Source organism: Ursus maritimus, unplaced genomic scaffold (genome assembly GCF_017311325.1).
Source record: "Ursus maritimus isolate PB19 unplaced genomic scaffold, ASM1731132v1 scaffold_13, whole genome shotgun sequence".
Lineage (NCBI taxonomy): Eukaryota > Metazoa > Chordata > Mammalia > Carnivora > Ursidae > Ursus > Ursus maritimus.
In genome coordinates this window covers 3,963,132-3,978,678 of record NW_024423675.1, presented here as the reverse complement: position 1 = coordinate 3,978,678, position 15,547 = coordinate 3,963,132, and the positions used below count along the sequence as shown (strand labels likewise).

Genomic DNA, 15,547 nt, shown 5'->3' with positions numbered 1-15,547 from the left:
GAGGAGAATGTCTTAAGGCATGAAAAATGCATAGAATAGTACCTGGCACATGGTAAACATTCAGTAAATGGCACATGGTTAACCATTTGGGTAGTTTTATACATTATTTAACATGAGAAATGTCCATACTGCTTTGTGTAATGTATGAAATAGAATTTGAGCTGTGGCTAGAGTGGCCATACATCCCAGTTTACGGCTACTGTCCTGGTAGTTGACCACCCTAGCTATAGCCAGCTTTGTTACAGAAGAGCTTTGTGCCCAGGGATTTCTTCTTGTAAATCTGTCTAAAGTGAAAACTCCTCCTCCAAGGAAAAATAACTGGTACTTTTCTGACATAGAATAGAGATATTATTAATATATATAGATATATATATTAGGATCCTTAACATTCTGATGTTAAACTCTCTGGCGTCAAACTGTGCTTGCTCTTTACTAATACAGTCTTGGGCAAGTTATTTTATTTCTTTAAAACTAGGTGCCTTATCCATAAAATAAGAATAGCATTAGTACCAGTCTCCTATGGTTGTATAAATGAGATAATGTATGTAAAGCACTACATAGAAAGTACATCATAAATGAGGGATGTATAGAGAGGTAGGTTTTTCACTTAAGGAAAAAGCATAGACACAAGGTACATTGGAAGCTGAAAAAATGGAGTAGATGACACTTAACTAAGATCCTTTACAGTGATAAAAAATCTAATGATTTTGTTTTACAAGGATCAAAAGCTATTCTTTTGTTGATTTTATATTATGGCAAATTTCAAACATTTGTGAAAGTGGAAGGCATAGCGTGAGAGAGCAGTGAACCCATGAGGTACCCATCACTTAGCTGTCAACAGTAATACAATACATGGCCAATCTTTATTTTATAACTTTCAGCAATAACTTTAATGAGATATTTTACATATCATAAAATTCACCCATTTGAACTGTTTAGTCATTCGTACAAATTTGCCAAGTTATGCAACTGTCACCATGAATCAGTTTTCAGACATTTTCATCCCCTTGGTAATAATCATTCTGCCCTGCCCATTTACGGTTAATCCCAGTTTTCACTGTTGGTTCCAAGCAACCACTGATCTATTTTCTGTCTCTATGGATTTGCCTTTTCTGGACGTTTCATATCAATGGAATCATTGATAGGTGATATGTGGTATGTGGTTTCTTGTGTCTAGCTTCTTTTACTTAGCATAGTGCATTTGAGGTTCATCCATGTTGTAGCATGTATCAATTAGTCGTTCATTTCTTTCTCTTGATGAACGTATTCTGTTGTATAGGTGATACCATGTTTTGTTTGGCTTCACAGTGGCCAGTTTTTATCATCTGTATTTTTATCCTTTCACCTCCGTTTCATACCACTACTGAATTATTCAAAAGCTATTTTTAATTTCATGAATATGATAGCTTAAAACGTTGATTGTATGTTCTTGCTTTTTATACTTATTTTCCCAGTTACCATCTTTCTATCCTCTCATTCATCTTGCTTGTTTTAATTTGTTTTCTTGCTCCAGGAGTCTTTGTTGTTTGTTGTTTTGGTTTTACCTGACAATGAAGAGATGTCTAGATCATAAATGTTCAAAGATAGAAATAAGTTCATTTCATTATTTTCTCACGTTAATGAAACTTTATACTTGCTCAGTGGCAAATCCAGAGAGTGATGATTTTTTAAAATCTTTTAATAAGCCTTTCAAGTCGGCTTCAGTGTTATATGTTGGGCTGGATCTATTTATTTCTGCTTCTCATGGGTGTTTGTTTTTTGTTTTGTTTTAACTCAGGTTGTTGGAAGAGGAGCCTTTGGAGTGGTTTGCAAAGCTAAGTGGAGAGCAAAAGATGTTGCTATTAAACAAATAGAAAGTGAATCTGAGAGGAAAGCTTTTATTGTAGAGGTAAGTCGAGATGTTTTTTAATGTGTAATTGTTCACCTAAGATACTCTGTGAATTTAATATTATGAAAAAGTTGTTTCCCAATTGTCATTTCTCTGTATACTTGAACCTCAACAATTTGGTTGAACCAAAGCTAATGCTGTAGAAACATTTTTCATTCACACTCTTAATTCTGATTAAAAATTGGGGGGAAAAGACTCAGCTACATAAATGAATTCATCCCTGAATTAAAATACAGTCTCAGCCGTGTAATTCATATCTATTTCAAGGCATAGGATTTAAATTTTAAAATAGAGAAGAAATGGTATTCTCTCCCATTATCTAAAATTAAGAAGGGAAATTTTATGCATTCATTTGTGACTATTTTTAGAAATTCAAATGAGATCATTTTACAGGGAAATAATTTCAAATTTGATTTTTTTTTCTCATTTACCATGAAAATCTACAACTCTGTTCTCATAGATTCGATGATGGAGAATTCAATAATCAATAGTACTTATATTGTCAGATTTATTCTTTATTAGTTTTGTACTATTTTGTGTATTAGATCACAGTAGTTCCTTAAATTAGTGGGGTTTTTTTTCTCATTGGCCAATGGATAAGTGGTCTTTAACATACAAACCTTTCTGAATTTATATCTGATTGTATTTAATTATAATTTGCAAGTATACTTTATGATATTTTTAATATATAATATGGAGAATGAAAACTTAGTTGGGTAACAATGAAGTGGATTTTTGTAATTAATTGGATGAATTGAGAGATGCTGATAGTTTGGGGTCCTCATGAAGAAAAGATGATGTCTGGTAGTATGCTCCAAGAATGGTCTCATCCTTGTCTTATTCGTGATTTTTGTTTATGGTTTAGATAAGGTCTAAAAGTGCATTGGCACTTCCACAAAACTAGCTAAAAGCGTATGTGTTAAATGCTAGGAACTAGGAGTCAAAAAGATTAATAGCTTGGATAAAAAAAATTTTATTAAGGTTATATGTACAGGTAATTCAGATCGTCAAATAGTTCTCCACATAGTCTTATTTTAAAAACTTTAATCCCCAGACCATCCTCCCATCAACTTTTCTGCTTCTCAGAGGCAACTACTTTGAGTTTATCCCTTAGTTTTGTTTGGTATCACCCAATCCAGGGACTCTTCGTTTTATCAAAGAATCAACCTCTAAATGTTTGGGTGATAAAGAGGCAGTCACTAAACTGAAGTCAGGAAGGGAGGGAATCTGGTCTGCCTTTCAGCTAACCTCTCTGTTCCTTCGTTAGCTTATTTGCAGAGGTACCTGGTACTACCACCACTCCCAACCCTTTGGAGGTTTTAGGAGATTAATCTCATTTCTGCTCACTCTTTCTCATTTTTTTTTTAGATCTGCTGTGTCAGCTATTGCTAATCATTTGCTTTCCAACTTCCAAAAATGTGTGCTGTTTTCTCATTTCACATTCTCTTCATCCTTCTGAGTTTGTGCCTTGAAAAAATGCCTTTAATGGGCATTTAATGGTGGGATTTGGGGAAGGAGCAGAAATAAATGCTTAAATAATCAGCTGTCTGAAGCTCAGTGCTAAACCTTTAGAAGATGAAATATAATAAGTATATTTTTATGTATAATAAGTGAATATAATAAATTGTGATATTATTGTATTAGGACTGAAAATACACAAATGTTGACTGTAGAGAAATACAGCTTTCTAGTAGCATATAGTAAAAAGGTTTACTTTAGTGGACTTCGTATGAGCCAGCAGTATAGTGAAGATATAGAGAAGAGGAAGAGAGGGGAAAAGACAGAAAAGAGAGAAGAAAGAGAGTAAGGTGCAGTGTGGAGGGACACATTAATAGAAGTTTGAGGTGTGGAGCAAGAGAAACAGTACAGCCAAACCTCTCACTGGTCTCAATGTGATTCATTGGCTTGGGGAAGATTATTTGCATAGGTACCTGGTACTACCACTAGGAAGTAGGGAGGAAGCTAGGAAAACACACTTACTGTAGCAGTTCATGTTGGAATTACTAAGGCAAAGATAGTGGGAATGGAGAGAAGACAATTCAAGAGATGGGAGAAGGAAGTAGAAGACAGTACACATATGCAGAAAGAGTACAGATTTTTAAGTCAGATGAACCAAAGATCAAACCCAGGTGGTAGCTGTAGGATATTAAGCCGATCACTTAACCCTCTCTGAACCTTATCTTAAAGATCCCTTTCCTTAAAGGTAGAAATGGCAATACCTACCTTGCAGAGTTGTGAGAATTATACAGTATCTCTAAAGTGCCCACCAGGGCCTGGCACAGAGTTAGGAAGACCATGCAGCCTTAGCCCTGAAGGTGATGACGGTGACATAGCTTCTTGTGCCTTGGATCACTAAGCTCGGTGCTGTCTCTGGGATGGTTACTTAACATTTCTTGTTAAAGTTTATTTTTTCTTATTTGTACTTATTATGGCTTGTTCATAGCTCCTCTTACAAGCACTTTGCATTTTGCCTTAATTATTTGTCTGTCTCCCATGTAAAGTGTGAGAGCTCTAGGGCAGGGAATCCTTACCATTCTGGGCAGGTATTTATGACCACAGTGCCTGCTACATAGTGAATAATGATTGTTGAATGATTAAACTAATGTTTTGTACACGCTGAAATTCTAATGATGCTGTGAAATCAATTCCTCAAAAGTTAGCATCTTTTAAAAGACACCTTGATTTGTTACAGCTTCGACAGTTATCCCGTGTGAACCATCCTAATATTGTAAAGCTATATGGAGCCTGCTTGAATCCAGTAAGTTTGTCACTTTTTCATTGTCACCTGTCTATAAGCATTGACAAAGTAAATGTTTGCAGGTGTGTAGTTTATGAAGCTATTTTGATCTGTTACATTACTTTTTAAAAAATTACACTTCATGTATTTGTTTTTAGTCTGTTAGCAACACAGTATATTGGAGGAGTTCTCTTGGGTGGTCTTATCCACTGACTTCATCTTACAAGGCTTATGACATTCTGTGACAGCATCTACCCAGCCCTGGAGAAAGTTCTCAGAGGTCTTGCAATTATGTTTTTACATACACCTCCACTCTTAGACAATGGGCCCCTACAAGACAAGGCCTTAGATCATAGATCCCCTTCTTTTTCCCTTAGTACCATTCACGTAGTGGGGACTAAAAGAATAATTTTTAACGCATTTATAAAATTAAAGATTGAACTCCATTATCTGTCAAGTCACCTAAGATGGTATAGCCCTGTGGTTAATTATACTGACATATGTTTCTTTCAGGTGTGTCTTGTGATGGAATATGCTGAAGGGGGCTCTTTATATAATGGTGAGTGTCATTAGACCTGTCTTTATCTAGTAGAGTAAATTCATTGAAAAGCTTTTAATATACACTGTTAGTTATTTAATGAAATATCTTCATACTTTTAATGTTTTTCTTTTTGCCCTCTCAGCTTTGAGCCTCCTCATTTGAGAACTCTTTAACCATACTTTCTTCCATTTCATTCAGCTTAATTTGCTCTCTTTACAAAAAATAAAATTGTGAAAACTCACTTCACAAAACATTTTAATTATAACAATGAAAGAAACTAGGTCATTTAGTTATTTTTATAGAACAGAGCTAACTTTTTCACTCTTAAGAAACACCAAGCATATAGTAAATATATTAATCATTGCATTTATATAAAATAAATGGTTGCATTTTATTTTTTAAGTTAACATTTTATTTAGATTTTTATTTATATTTCCTGCCCATGTGTTCATCATTATTAATGGGTATCTCTAAAACTCCATTGTCTTACTTGGTTGAACTATTTCTAGTTTTTAGCTGTTGTAGAAAGCATAATTGTAAACATGCTGGTACACCTTGTTTTATTTCTTTTTGTACTACTTCTCTGTATCTTATGGTAGTATGCCATCACATTGCTTATAATTTATATTGTGTGAAAGATTCTGTCAATGTGGAAAAGTTTAGTAATGTCTATTAATTTTGCTGGAGTGGGTGTAGTATAACAGTTAATAGAAGTATTATTACATTTTAGGTACTTATGCGGTAGTTACCCATTTGAAATTATTAGATCTTTCCATCTCTGTATTTAGAAAAGAATTAAAAGCAGGACTGATGGGAGCATGTGTAGAAAAATACCCAGTCATGTATTCCAATAGTGCTCGCATTCACCTTGTATCTTCTGTTATATGCAATAAAGTTCTTTTTAGTTTGTGCCTTTCTTTTGCAGTGCTGCATGGTGCTGAACCATTGCCATATTACACTGCTGCCCATGCAATGAGTTGGTGTTTACAGTGTTCCCAAGGAGTGGCTTATCTTCACAGCATGCAACCCAAAGCTCTAATTCACAGGGACCTGAAACCACCAAAGTAAGTTCTAATAGTGTGGTGTCTGTCTCTGTCTCTCCCCCTCCAACCTTTACCCACTTCCTAATTCAAGCTAATTGTTGCACTGACTTTCTCTTTTTTATTGCCTTTGGGCTTGTTTGAGAGTGTTTATTTTTAACTCACCTTCATTATTTAGTCATTTATCTAAGCTTGCATTTTAAAATGTTGTCTTTAGTAGGATTTTTATTTTAGTCAAATTTTTATGTGAATAACTCTTGCCATAGATTGGCATACTTCTACAATTGGTTAGCCTATAAATCTTATTTTGTGCCTGTTGTATATGTTGCTGCCCCCAGACAGCCCGTTCCGAAAGAGCAGAGACAAGTTTGTCTTATTCCCCCGCTATATTCCTAATAGCTAGTACAATGACCACATGTAGTAGACATCCTACAAAAATTTATAAAGCGGTTATGATTTGCCATTTTAGGGGAAGGTAAAAGGACATTTCTGGCATCTGGGTAGAAAATGAAAGTATTCTGGATTTCTTCATATTAAGGATCCTAGGACTTTGAAAGAACTTCAAAACTCCCTAAATGAGTACTTTAAAAGGATGAAATTTTGAGGGGTTTTTGTTTGCATAGGTACTCAATTAAAACATACATGTGGTATTGTCCCCTTTTCTCTCTGATTTTTTTTTCTTCTTTATCCACTTGTGAACAGAGTGAAAAAAGTCCAAATGCCATTCTCTCTCCCTACTCCCCCCGGCACCACATCAGTCCTCATACAAGAGGTTTCCCCTAGGAAATGAGTCTTAAGTATTGCATTCTCTTGATACAGGTAGCATTAAAGTGTCCCTTCTGGGTACAACTCGTCACTCTCATGTCTAATCTGATACATTCTACATAGGTCTCAGCTCTTGGAATGTCTGTTCTCACTAGTATACCTTATTTCTACTCTCAGGCTTAAACTGATTTCTCTTTCCCCAGGTCCCTGGTCAAATAATATTTAAGATCCAGATTCATGACACTTTTATTTTTTTAACTTGACTCCTTGAGGCTATTGCCTTAGCTGCCTATCTTGGTTAGTGAAGAAGACATCACTTTGTCTTTTTTTTCCTTTTTATGAAAATTGAGTCCTCTTTTGCTCTTCTTAACACACAGCTGAGTTATCAAAACAAATTCATGAGAATCATAGCTCTTATCCAGGAACAAATTGACTATTGATTCAAAAGATATAGGCAAGCATCAGATACAAAGCATCTTTTTCCTGGAAGAGCCAGAAAGTATCAGGTGGAACTCTCAGAAGTATCCCTTTTCTTCTGCATTAGGTCTTACTTTGGCTTTGAAATAACTGACTATTGTTAAACAATATACATGAAAATATCTCACAAAAGGAAGTCTTTTCAGTTTTCCAACATCTTTTCTATTCCATAATTATATAAAATGACTACCTTTATTCTCCATCTACCCATACCCCATAAATCCATAAATATTATATTTATTTTAACCAACCTACTTAGACCAGTCATGTCCTACTAAAATCATTTGTAGATATGGACCCCCTTTTGCTAATAAATCCCATCAGTATATTTACAGAAGTCTGGCTTAGATCATTCATTCCTCTTGGGCATCCTTATGGGTTGCACTCATTCTGTAGTATTGCAAATTGTCTTTGGGACATCCAGTATACAAACTGGGCTTTAGAGTTAGAATTGGTTTTTCAGAATGTACTGGGAAAAAGAAAATTCTTCGGAATGGCTATGTTTTCATATATAATTGTATAGACAAGCACCCATACTATGTTACTGTCACTGGAAAACCTGTGGATTCTGTGGTCAGGAAGAATTCTTCAGAATGGCATATAAACAAGGCACCTGATGATTTGGTTAGGTATTTTATGTAATATCAACTTGTGCTTGTGCCCCTATTTTCATCTTTTGCAGGTTCATTTGCATACATTTCAGAAATAAAAGTGTGTTTTTGGTCCCAGCTATATGAACGTAAGCCTACAAAGATCGTTTAGGTTCATATTTCAGTGAGCTTTGAATGTCACTCATGGCTGGTGACCTATTAAAATCTTAGTGAAGGAGTGCTAATTAAAGTAATAATAATATAAAAGTTATTCAGAAAAAATTATCTTGAATCTACCAAGATGAAACAAGGAAAACCAGTTACAGTTCTTTCCTTGGGTAAAGAGCAGTTAGAGCTGGAACAAGAACAGTAAAACAGGAAATTTTTTGCTCAAGTGCATGTACAGGTAAATTGCATTTAGCATTCTTTGCACTTCAGTTATCATAGGAGATGTGTATAGTAGTTTATCTGGTTTATCCTAGTCATGTTGGACTAAAAAGAAACTTTCTAAATAATCTCTCAAGTTAGAATTTTAGTATAAAATTATGTACAAAGAATTTATGAAAATTAGGGGCGCCTGGGTGGCACAGCGGTTAAGCGTCTGCCTTCGGCTCAGGGCGTGGTCCCGGCGTTCTGGGATCGAGCCCCACATCAGGCTCCTCCACTATGAGCCTGCTTCTTCCTCTCCCATTCCCCCTGTCTCTATCTCTGTCGAATAAATAAATAAAATCTTAAAAAAAAAAAAATTATAAAAATTATAATTTCAGAGAACCCCATATACTGCTATTGAATATTACTACAGTGTGATGGTACAGCTTATCTTTATTTCTGTTTGTCATCAAGAGGAAAACCTAAGTAAGGGTATACTACTTGGTGAGTACACTTGGGTAATATAGCACCTAGGAAAATCAGAATCTTAAGTTCAGAAAGTTTTCTGGAAATCTTTCAATAAGTTACTCTAACCGTAATAAGAGTTATACTCCCCTCGCACACACATTCTAAACATAAGAAATGGTTTTGGAGTTGGACATTTCTAGAAGTATCTTAAAAATAAGGACATTTAAAATAAGGACCATTTTTTTTTCCTTTTCCCATATAGGTTTATTTTACTTTTTTCTTTAACTAAATTATATGTTGTTATTTTCAAATAATATGTGCGCGTGATTAAAAAAATATTCAAATAGAAAAATATAAAGCAAGTCTTTCCGCCTTCTGTTTCTATTCCTCAAAGAATAACCACTGTTTAGTTTTGTTTTTTAACTATGTATGGGTTATTCTATATATAATGTTGCTTTTTTCACTTACATGGACATATTTTCTATCACTATATTCAAATATTTACCTCTATTTTTTTTACCACTTTATTTTTAATAAATAATATTTTCTGTTAACTCTTAAGTAAGTACTTGAAACTATTTTTGGTCTTATAAGCAATCTTAGACTTGAAAGACTTGATTTACAGAGCTGTTTTTAGAATGTACAGTGCTACTCAATCGTTTGATGTTTTGAGATTCTGCAAAGTTGTTAATGCCCTAAGTTGGGGCTTCTCAAACTTTCCTAACCCCCAGAACAAAGTTGTGATATAATATAACCTCAGTAGTTCTAAGACTAGGGACAGAGCCCAAATAACCCTCCTTTAGGAATGTTGCATCCAAATTTTGCATCCAACTTCATATATTATGTAATTTGTTTTAAAGTTGATGTTAGGATGTTAAAAATACTTAAAACTGAGTAGAAGTGATGGTCCAGAGAGAAGTGCTAGCTTTAACCTAGGGCTCTGTAGGCTCCCTGCCACTTATCCCACCATACACTGATGTAGTGCCAAGGTTTCATACTCTAGTTTGAAAAGCACATAAAGTTAAGCCACAATATCTGTGCATTTAAATCCTAACAACCTGTGTGTGCTGATAGAGAGTGTATAGAAATGTGGCTTTTATTCTGTAAGAATTTTGACACTCAGCAGTATGCGAACAAGATCAATTGAAAAACCATCCTACAGCAAACACCCAGAGATACTGCATATGACAAGTATCCTTTTACATGCATAGGTGATCATACAAGAAAATAAGGGAAATCATCAGGGCAAAAAATGGAAAGCACTGAATCCTGAGAGAATTTAATCCAAACTTGGAGGCTAAGGGACTCTACTGGGAGCTTCTGTCATTATCAAAAATGTAGAGCTGCCCCCCCCCCCGGTGTTATATAATTGGAGATAGGTCCTTTGTTCTGCACCAGGTGAAGTAGCAGAACCGAGATCTCTCCATAAATTTAGGATCCCTGGAGGGAACAACTTAAAAGTGGGCTAGAAAAAATACCACTTTTCTGACGAGGCAAACATTTATTTCTTAACAGAGGTCTCCCCACATGTGAGTTTGAATTTACCCTACTTGGACAATCAAGAAAAATCCCAACAAAACAGATTAAAAGTGTTTTGGGATTGGGAGTGTCCCAGGGCATCTAACAGTAAGTGAAACTCCATTTTAAAGTCCTGTGTTTTTAGTCGAGGCTTTTAATTATTCCAGATTAAAATCGATCAAATATGAAGCCACAGTAAAAACTACCACACCTATAAGTGTCCAAGATACCATGAGTAAAAGTCAGCAGAAATAACACAAAGCAGAATTAAGCCCTCAAATATTAAGACTCCAAATATTTGGAATTACCAATATGGAATTATGCCTACAGTTTTCACCCCTAAAAAGGAATTAAAATGGGCAAGGAATAAACTATTCAAAATGACCAAAGAACGAAATACAACATTTAGGAATAATTGAAAATATTAAATAGTAGATCTGAAATAGGTGACAAGAGAATTGGTGAGCTGTAAGATATGTTTGTAGTTACCCAGAATGCAACACAAACAAATAAATAAATGAGAAAAATGATAGGTTAAGGAACACAGGGAAAGGAAAGATAGGACTAACAAAACAGAACTCCAGTAGAAGAAAATAGGATGGAGAGAGTTTAAAAATCAGGAGGGATCGGCCAGGAATTTTCTGGACAAAGGTATGATTTCTAAACAGGATAAATGAAAAGAAGTCTACCCCATGACACACCTTTGTGTGGCTACAGAACAACAAAAACAGAAGGGAGATTTTTAAATTAGCTAATCAGAAAAGAGATTACCTACAAAGGATTGACAGACTGGTGTATAGTTTCCAGCACCATTAGTGGAAGCTAGAATACTGGAATCATAATTTCACAGAGCTGAGAGAACATAGTATACCTGCCCTAAATGATTTTTTTAAGGAGAAGGGTGCAAGTTAAAGATGTTTTGAAAGAAAACTTGGAGAGAATTCACTATAAATGGACCTCATTAAAGGTATTTGGGGAAGAAAGAAAATGATTACATAAGACAAGTGTAAGATGTAAGAGATGGCGGTTGAAAAGCTAAATAATTTATTTCTACTTGTTTACAGAAAACAAGTAGAATCACTTCTACTTGTTTACATATGACTGTAAGCCTTTTAGGTAATGATATAGAGAGTGATTTACACATTTATTTTTAAATGTTTAACTTTTTAATAAGCTAATAAAAGTCTTTTACCTTCATAGTTCTTTTTACACTTTAAGTGCCTTATATTGATTTCAGTTTTTATAGGAGTACTAAGTTACATTGGGATATAAAAAACCTAAGACTCTGAGTAGTAGTTTCTTTAAAGGAATCATAATAGCTAGGAATATTAGTTATTTTAACACCAGCTGCTGTAGCTAATACTGGGCTTATCACAATAGAAATTTATTGTTCATGCATGTAAAATCCAAAACAGGTGTTCCTGTTTGGCAGATGATCTCTCATATTGTCATTTAAGGACCCAGTTAAGCTCCCTCAATTTTGTACTTCTGCCATCCTCCAGGACTTTGGGAACTTATGCACTTAACCAGCAGATAAAGAGAATGGAGATCACATATGAGAGGTTTTTTGAGCCAGGCCTACAAGTGACCCTCCTGCTACCCACATATCAGTGGCCACAACTCAGTCTTAGCTATAAGTACCTACAGGAGAGATTTCCCAAAATGTCTCGTATGCCCCAGAGAAAGAAGGGGATGGCTTTTATGAGCAGCTGGCCAGTCCCAGAATATTTACTGCTCTAACCACAGGTTAGAACCACTCACTGCTCTTTGCCAGTTAAACATCCCAAAGGCTCTTCCAGTCACCATCCAGTTCACCGTCCAGGATGAACATCTCACGATGACATATGGTCCTCCAACTGGTCTGGATGTGGCCTCCCATAATGAATTAAAAGAACAAGTTATCTGTCACCTCTCCCTCTCCCAACTCACACAATACATAATAGCAGAAAGACAGGACAATCAGTAAAAGTTTTCACTGGGAAAAGGGAACCATGGAGGCATACAGCAGTTACTAGTCTATAGGGATGAAGTCTTGGCATTGTCTTGTCCCTCTGCCCTGGATTTGTGGGATGGGTCTTGCTGAGACCGTCCTTTGGCCCTTGAAAAGGAACTCCTTTATCCATAGCTCATGACTCCAAGCTTCACCCTTTTGTAGGTTCCTCCTTGTGCATTCTTCATACCATGTCAGATGTAGGTATTGGCATATACTCTCCTTGGAAGCTGTACGGTTTTCACAGCTGCACCCTGCTTATGTAGTTCTGGGGTCCTGAGGATTGTTGTAAGGCTCAAAACAATCAAAATTCTTTCAATTAGAAATTTGTGGTTCCTTCTACAATATTAATTTCCTCAAAAGTAGGCTTGTGATCTCCCTGGTTCCAGTCAGTTTCATGTGCCTGTGACTATTACCAGAATTCTTTCTTAGACTAAATCTTGAACCTGGTTTATTTGATTTCTGGCCACATTGCCTTTTCTCAACTGAACAGAGACACCTTGAAATCATCAAGTTTAGGTGGGAAGTACTTTCTCTTATTTGTTCTTTGCTGCCGTACTGAGTCTTAAGGGCCTTTGTCAGTCTTACTTCCTACTATTTGGAGTCTACAAGCAGTCAGCTTTTCCAGTCCTTCAAGGCCACAAATTATCATAGGAGACAAATTTTACCAAACATTTTGCTATGTCATTACATGGATCTCTATCTTTCCAGCCTCCATTTTTTCTTTCTTGATGCCTGCTGCTAAGCTAATATCAAATATATTAGATTTTTGTTATAGCAGCATCCACTTCTTTTTTTTTTTTTTTAAGATTTTATTTATCTATTTGACAGAGAGACAGCCAGCGAGAGAGGGAACCACAAGCAGGGGAAGTAGGAGGTGAAGAAGCAGGCTCCCAGCGGAGCCCGATGCGGGGCTTGATCCCAGGACCCTGGGATCACGCCCTGAGCCAAAGGCAGATGCTTAACGACGGAGCCACCCAGGCGCCCCAGCATCCACTTCTATACCATTTTCTTATATTGGTTAGAGTGGTACTGTTAATAATAGATAAGCTCTGAAATCGAATGGGTTTACAAAATACAAGTTGATTTTTTTCACTCATATGAAGTCCAAAATAAAATAGTGAGTTTCTCACATGGTGGCTCAGGATCCAAGGCTTCTTGTAGGTTAAAATCCTCTGCATTCAGCGGCATATAAGGAAAGGAAAAGGAATATATGTATGTGGGAGATTGTTATGGCCTGGCTTAAAAGTGAAGTACATCACTTCTACCTACAACCCATTGGTTAGAATGGTCATACAGCCACATCTAACTACTCAGAAATCTGGAAAATGTAATCTTTTATGCCCAGGAGGGAAAGGAAATGGGGTCAGTGAACAGCTAACCAGTCTGGCAACAGTAGGCTAAACTAAAGACTCATTTCTGTTCACCATAACGTTAATAAGAACAAAACAGGTTTGCAAACATTTGGACCATGATCTACAATAAAAAATATTTCACAGTCTATCATGTGTACGTATTAATGTGTATAAAACTGAAACAACGTACATCAAACAGTATTTAATTTTACGAGTTGTGATGCATTTTGATATTTTCTATTCTGTTTTTTTAAATGCTGTTGTAGTCTACCAAATCAGTTTTGTGACTTAGGTTTCCAGATCTCTGACCTAGATTTTTATGATTTAGATTTTATGACTACGTTTCTGCCTGCAGCTTGAAAAACACTGCAATAGATAGATTGAGGTTAGGGGACAAGTGATTTATGAAGGTATTGATATCCATTTACTTCCATTTTAGGATACATAATGTTGACCCACTAGAACTTTTTTAAACCCCATGTTTTATTTTGGCCCAGAGAGATGTATAGTCAGGAAAGATTATGGAGAGAGAGATGGAGACATCAAAATGTGGATCTAGCAGTCTCCTTAAGAGAACTAGGTTAAGGTCATTTAATTTTTGCTAATATTCCTCTGAACCATTGAGCTATTACAGTGACCAGGAAGCATTTGACAGAAGTTGAATGATGACATTTTGCTTAACCATTTCTACCACCACAAATGTCTCTTCTTTTATTGTAGGAATCAAGTATTGGTCTTACAACCTTTGTTTTTGTTTTTTTTTTAAACAGCTTGCTGCTGGTTGCAGGTGGGACAGTATTAAAAATCTGTGACTTTGGTACAGCCTGTGACATTCAGACTCATATGACCAATAACAAGGGGAGTGCTGCTTGGATGGCACCTGAAGTTTTTGAAGGTAAATGACAAAAGCATGTTGTGATTGATAATCTGCCTTCTTACTCCATGTACATCCAGTGTGTGTTTATGGCTTTACCCTGTTTTAGTGCTTTTATTTCTGCATAGTACATATTCGAAAGGATATACAGTTGACCCTTGAGCAGTGCAGAGGTTAGTGGCACTGACTGTCCCACGCAGTTGGAAATCCTCATGTAACTTTTGACTCCCCCAAACTTAACTACTAGTAGACAGCTCTTGACCGGAAGCATTAGTGATAACATAAACAATCTCTTAACACATGTTTTGTATGTGTATTATTTACTGTATTCTTACAGTAAAATAAACTGAAAAAAGAAAATGTTACTAAGAAAATAGTAAGGGAACTACATTTATAGTGTTGTACTCTATTTCTCAAAAAAAAAAAAAATCCACATTTAAGTGGACCTCTGCAATTCAAACCAGTATTCACAGGTCAACTGTACTAGAATCTAAGGAGGTAGTAAATAAATACAGCCCTAGATCTTAAATCTCATAGCAAGTTTTGTATTGTGTAGCAGTGTCCTATGCAGGTTCAAGTATATATACAGTCAATCCTCATTTTCATATTCCACCTATTGCAACTGTAAAACTTACGTATTTTTAACCCTAAAATCAGTATTCATGGTGCTTTCATGATTGTTTGCAGGCATGTGCAGAGCAGGGGAAAATTTTGAGTCATCCAATACATGTTCTCAGCTGAGGAACAAGACAACACATTGCCTTCTTATTTCAGCTCTTGCCTTCTCATTTCAGCTCCCAGACTGTGTCATTTTATGATCTACTTAGTGCCGTGGTTTTTTTCGTTTTTTTGTGTGCTTTTTGTTGATTTCACTTTTTAAGATGGCCTCCAAAGGCAGCATTGAAGTGCTTTCTAGTGTTCCCAAGTATAACGAG

At 35.8% G+C, this 15,547-nt stretch overlaps 1 protein-coding gene across 5 annotated transcripts in view; it reads left to right on the top strand.

The window, feature by feature from the left end:
- Window positions 1–15,547, top strand: part of MAP3K7 (mitogen-activated protein kinase kinase kinase 7) — an 89,411-nt gene that overhangs the window by 12,325 nt on the left and 61,539 nt on the right. For all 5 annotated transcript variants that reach the window (XR_005834298.1, XR_005834297.1, XR_567702.2 and 2 more), the window contains exons 2-6: window positions 1,778–1,888; window positions 4,581–4,646; window positions 5,139–5,184; window positions 6,092–6,230; window positions 14,509–14,633. Coding sequence is in view for 2 of the 5 variants with exons in the window: in XM_008687686.2 (XP_008685908.1) it covers window positions 1,778–1,888; window positions 4,581–4,646; window positions 5,139–5,184; window positions 6,092–6,230; window positions 14,509–14,633 (487 nt within the window). In the remaining 3 variants the exon portion in view is untranslated. The remainder of the gene's footprint in view (window positions 1–1,777; window positions 1,889–4,580; window positions 4,647–5,138; window positions 5,185–6,091; window positions 6,231–14,508; window positions 14,634–15,547) is intronic.